General features: G+C 38.5%; 1 protein-coding gene across 1 annotated transcript; it reads left to right on the top strand.

The window, feature by feature from the left end:
• The first annotated feature begins 448 nt into the window (after positions 1-448).
• LOC149933342 (death-associated inhibitor of apoptosis 2-like) lies at positions 449-1,295 on the top strand. The gene is made up of 2 exons (XM_090156907.1): positions 449-651; positions 856-1,295. The coding sequence occupies exon 2, from the start codon at positions 858-860 to the stop codon at positions 1,224-1,226; it is 369 nt and encodes a 122-aa protein (XP_090013033.1). The 5' UTR covers positions 449-651; positions 856-857; the 3' UTR covers positions 1,227-1,295.
• Positions 1,296-6,099: the final 4,804 nt, after the last annotated feature.

The following is a 6,099-nucleotide window of genomic DNA, read 5'->3' as shown; positions in this document are numbered from 1 at the left end:
TTATATATATATATTGGAAATGTATTAGACAGAAATTAGGCCTAGTAGGGGTAAGATTAGCGTAGAAATTAAGTTACTATCACGTGAATCGTTCATTTTTCTGTGCACGCGCACGTTTAATAAGATAACTGAACTTTGAGCAATGGATTTTTTTCCACCGGTACTTAAGATATGCCGTCAGTGTAGTCATGGGATTTTTCACTCTTAATAAATACTTTAAAATGTAAAAAATAAGACTCATTATTGAAAAAAAAACATAACACTTAGCCATTTTTTTGCAATCTTCTACGTAACTCAATTTTCCAAGAGGATTGTTTTCCGTAAACATTTTCAAGTGAGAGCTCGATTTTCGATATCGTCAACGTGGTATTTCCAAAACTCTCCTTCGAGTAGCAAAGGGTTTTTTCCAAATACTCAAGTGGGTTAATATGTGTCGTCAATCATTAGAGGCAGTTTAAACTGTCAGAGAGAGACAGCCAATAGAATTTGAGGGTTATTTGAAGTTTAGATCACGTGATGAATTATTCTCAACAAGATAGGAATAAATTAATCTTACACGCGTCATTTCTCTTCGGCACATTGACGAGTAAAGACCTGCTGACGGATCGCTCAGTCTTTTCTACAGCTCGACAAAGGATTTCTACCCGTAAAGTAAGTAACTATTTTTTCTTGGTAATAGACTATATTTTTAGACATATTTAAAACAATTTGCATATTGAAAAAAGCGTTTATATTGAGAATTTTAGCGTAGAAATTTAACCATATTGATAAAATTAGGTTTAGTAGACTTAGGGGTAAATGTAGACTTAGAGAATGTATCATTTGAAACTATAGAACGTATTTGGTCTAGATCAGCTATGGACATTGAAGTGTATCGACTTGAAACGTTTCGTCACTGGAAAAATCCGCACGTCACTAAGGAGCAACTAGCGAAGGCTGGATTCTACTATATTCAGCGGGGCGATGAAGTACGATGTTACAAATGCCATGGCGTATTAGAAGGATGGAAATCAGGAGACGTACCAGAACTTGAACATGCTAGATTCTTTCCAAACTGTCCGGCTAGGGATAATTCACCATCGGAAAAAAAGTACCTTTCGCTAGAATGGGACATTCCCCCGACGCCAAAAGCAACTACGGTCTCTGACAAAAGCTTCTCACCTGTACCTGAAGAAGAAGAAGACGTTTGTGACTGTCCCTCGGATGTCAGACGATACTGCTGCTAAACACTACAAATACGTGAGTTAGAACTTTTAATTAAATTAAGTTGCAGGAGATCGTTTCACCCCATTTAAATGCCTGTAAACTTAACTACTTTAATTTGTTTTAATTGTGTAATGTACAAGATAACCATCTAATGGAATATCTGATAGTACCTACTAACATGTAAAACAAAGTTCTAAAATAAAAAATTAAATGTAAATAACTTGTTTTTATTGCCTAGAGATTAGAAATTAAGGAGTTCGGAAGCGATAAGCAAACGGGTAAAAATCTAATCTCCAGATATCTGCACGAGCAAAACTAATTTTGGAGAATGGGGATGGGGGAAAGCAACCGGTGAACGAGAGAGAGAGAGAAAGTATCCAGTGAATGGGGGTGGGGGAAAGCAGCTGGTGAACGGGAGAGAGAGAGAGAAAGTATCCAGTGAATGGGGGTGGGGGAAAGCAGCTGGTGAACGGGAGAGAGAATCTGGTGATTAGAAATTCTGGTGATTAAGGGAGGAACGGGAGAGGCGCGGGGTGAACGAGAGAGATAATCTGGTGATTAGAAATTCTGGTGATTAAGGGAGGAACGGGGGAAAGCAGCGGGTAAACGAGAGAGAGAATCTGGTGATTAGAAATTCTGGTGATTAAGGGAGGAACGGGAGAGCGGGTGAACGAGAATCTGGTGATTCGAAATTCTGGTGATTAAGGGAGGAACGGGAGAGGCGCGGGTGAACGGCGGGAGGAACGGGGGAACGGAGGGAGGCAAGCAACAGCTTTGTGTCCTTCTGGTGAATGATAATGAAATTGTCATTCACCAGATGGACATACCCCTCTCTCGCCCCTTTCAGCTCTGAGATTTTTAGTTTGCCCTTGACTTGATTATAATATTCTAGAATATATTTCAGTTTAGTCAAAATTAAGGCCAGAGATTCCAACAGTAGACCGGCTTCTTTAAGTTCTACGTAAAAATTTCGTGATGAGCATGCTAATTATCGGTCTTTATTTCGTCTGCAAACTCTAATAATCCACAGTGGCTTAGCTTGGGGGTGGTGGGGGCGGCTGCCCCGGGTGCCACCCGTTTGGGCGTGATTTGGGAGTGACACCCGACCGTGAAAAAAATAAAAACTTACGCAAACTAGAGACTAGTAAGTAGCGCACCATGATATCCGCCGCGGGTGTCAAACATGCTAGCTACGCCACTGATATTCCACATGAATTATTTTAATCTGAAGGGTCAAAAACTAGTCAATCCGGAGATGGCCCGAGCCAACGGTTTTTAGATGGTATTATTAACCCGAGAGATTTCTTTACATCTTCATATTTTGAATCGCTAATCGTCTCGAACATCCTTCCATTAACATTAGTAACATTATTTAGATTTTTTTTCACAACGTTTGTGATCAACTCCATCATCCGTCCGTGGAGATTGTTTCTTACACACGATTCAACGGAGAGATTTTGTGTTTGAATTTTTCAACGCAGTGGTCCACCTTGATATTTCCTAAATTACCTTATAAAATAAATGTTTAAAGTGTTCTACTGCCAATTCCGAATCTTAGTTTCATTGTCACGACATTCCCCTTCTTAAAGGGAATAGAACCTCCAACGCGTTCTTTATGGAAGACCCCATCAATTTCCTTTATTCCCTTCACAATCAGCGATTATCAGCGCCGCAGGTGTGAAAAGCCATGGGAGGCAGCGGACAATATTGGAACTCTCGGAGGGCGACAGAAATACCAGAGGTTATATTCCCTTTAAGGCCTTCTCAAATCCAGATCCGACACACCATCAATCGATCTGTATCTATATTTTCCATTTCCTTTTAAACGGAAAATAGTTTTAGAGTTATTCCACTTTATGCTTAGCCCCTGGTTTTGCGATACGCAGAAATTCAAATTACCTTATACCGAGTATCTAGTGTAATTTGCATTATTGTGGGTAGTCTTTGGACACTCGTAAAGGCCTGCAGTATTGACCGTAAAAATATTAATTAGCAGCATTAGATAGCCATTGGGTAGGCCTTGTTTTGAAACCCAATTTTTTGTGATATTGTATAATATATGAAAAAACATTGTTATATTACAATATTTATTTCAAAATTATACATTTGAGCTATTAAATTATAATTATAAATTTCCAATCTTACCAGGGCCGGATCCTGGGCCCATAGGCAGATAAGGAGTCTGGGCCCCCTTTTCACGCGCTGCATTTACTCTTATCCCTTTAACTAGGTTGTGCCTGAATTTCCCTGATTCAGCGTAGAAGTCTGAGCTCTACGGTTATATTACTAAATAAAAGCTCGTAACAATCGTCGACTAAATATGCGATAGTTATGCAACATTTCGATTTAAGGCTGCGTCCGTAAACTGCCAGGCAGAAATATTGCTAATTTTAAAACAAAATCTTCTACCTAAGAATTTCTCCAATATAAATTACGATTGATGTTATAGATTTATGCCTTCGAATACAGTAATAACGGTCACTGGAGGGCCCCTTCCAAGGATGGTCCCTTAGTAATAATTATTGAAAATGCGACGGTTCCAACATGATAGGGAATTATAAATGTATACAGTTGATGGTCGGAAAAAAATGGGCGGGATTCACAGTCGAGATTTTCACCCGAGCCGTGAATTATTGAGGAACCAGAACCATTTTCTTTATTAATTTAAAAACTATCTAAGAAATTCAGTATGACAACGAATAACAGGCATTTTCTAGCCCCCCCCCCCTTATTTGAAGTGACTTAAGCCCGCCCGTTTCTCCGGGTTCGTTGACAATGGAGCTTTATACATTACAAGTTTATTCAGTGATTTCCATCTCACGTGACATGCTTTTTCGCATAGAGAAGAAAACCCGCACAAAATGGCGGTCATAGCCAAAGCTTCGAAGTGATATACTCTATACACATCTAATTTTCTGATTTAAGTAACATTAAGAAAATAGCTGTGCCCAACTACAACTGCTCTTGTGTTTAAATAGCTGTGCCCAGCTACAACTGCTCTTGTGTTTATAATCTTTGTATACGAAAGATGTAATAAAAAGTCGTAAGTTTTCGAAAGAGGTTTTATTATAATTACCGCTTCGAATTGTTCTTCTAGAACTGAAAAACTTGATTTTGGGAGATAAGTACCTAGCCACGTCACTGCTTGCCACGCCACTGCTTGCCACGTCACTGCTTGCGCAAATCTGGGGGCCCGGTATGGTTCTAAAATAATATCGTTAGCGGACTACTTTGCAGTTTGTTTACTATTATGTTAAAATGGTCCTGCGGTATTGGGGCAAAATTAAAATTTATCTTTTTCAAACTTTAATTATGAGTTTAATCGCTTAGAAGAAATGTCATCAAACGTGCTTAGCGCTTCAAAATCTCTTCTGGTGATGTGGTTCGTAGGATAACGTCCGACTAGAAAATTATAAGTGACGACGAATATGGCTTCGATGACAAGCGTCAGGATTCCAAAACTAACGAAGGCAATTCCGATGAAATTAGTCGGTATTTTATAGGCTTCGGCCAACGACTCGTAGCTCACTTCCAAAAGGTAATGCAGAGCGATCATGACAGTACCCGTGATGACGAGGTAAACCGCCAACAACGAAAACAGAAGCGCGATGTTGTGTAATATTGACAAGTTGTGATTTTCCATTCGCTGGGAGTCCATCTTTTTCGTTGACGTTTCTTCGTGAGACATCATTGTTTTAGATTTCAAGGATTGAACTTATCTAAGGAAACAAAGTAATGGCGGCGAGAGTTTGTTATTATATTACTTGAGAGATTGGGTGGAAGCGGCACGCGCTACAATGTACTTAAACGTCACGCAATAAATCTCGACGAATGAACCCATGCCACTGTTATAGAAAATGCAAGTTACAATGAGTGTTCACGAGGAAATATGATGAACCGGGGTGAAAAGACAGGAGCCTTTTTCCTGCAAAGTGTGGACGTCACCATTTAAACAAAATACGACGGCCAATACATGGTACTTTGTTCATAAACAATATATATAATTTCCACATAATTATGGCAAACTATCATCTCGATAATCATAAGAAGTTATTTCTTAAATTTTATGGGAAATTAAGAACTAGAAAGTACAAAGCGGATGCGGGATAATATTTCTAAACTCACAATCTTCAATCACTACTCAGTCACCTACTAATCTGACAAAAGCGAGCAGTAATTTGATAGGGCCGATGGTACGCATACTTTTTGGCGCGAGACAAAGTCTGTTCTCATTGGCAAAACGATTTCTCATTCTTAACCTAAGAATAAGACTAAAATTCAGCAATTGTTAAAATAAAGCGTTTGGGTAAAAACTATCCACGTTTCGTATAAAAATTAGCGCTTGTTTCGGAAAATCCGCATGAGATCTAGCGCACGTTCAAATCTTTCGTTAAACTTATCATTTGAAGTGTCTTTTATATTTCTACCTTTTATTCGTTATATTTTACAGACACTTATTAAAGAGCAACAGAATCGGTAAAATTTCACTAGATATCCACGTTAGTCACCGGAAGTAAGGACAAAGGAAATGTCCAATTATGAGTGGTCGAATCACCTCTCACGAGGTAAAAAAGGGGAGAAGCTACCTGGAATTCGAATTGAATTTTACAAATGATTCCGTGTCCCTTTAATACTCCAATTACCCCTTTCAGTTAAAATCGTTATTCCCTAACGAGAGCAAAACAATGAGAAATATTATAGGAAATATTTAATAGCGTTATTTATCTATTTATTTATTAATTATAATAAATAAAATTAAAATGTGGTGCTAAGACTCTTGGGAAGAAACAAAATCCTTTTTTCATACCTGTTTTGTGCTCCAAAGCAGATTTAAAGTAGCTGCAATAAGCTTTCTGAAAAATGTCAAAGAGAAACCGTACAGGTACCCAAGGT

The sequence above is a fragment of the Leiobunum rupestre genome, chromosome 8, assembly GCF_980474605.1.
Source record: "Leiobunum rupestre chromosome 8, qqLeiRupe1.1.hap1, whole genome shotgun sequence".
Lineage (NCBI taxonomy): Eukaryota > Metazoa > Arthropoda > Arachnida > Opiliones > Sclerosomatidae > Leiobunum > Leiobunum rupestre.
Note: the sequence above shows the minus strand (reverse complement) of the source record. Positions and strands in the feature narration are given on the sequence as shown.

What these genes read in the sequence shown, in the direction of transcription:
- LOC149933342 (XM_090156907.1), top strand. Translation starts at nt 858, where the DNA reads ATGGACATTGAAGTGTATCGACTTGAAACGTTTCGTCACTGGAAAAAT.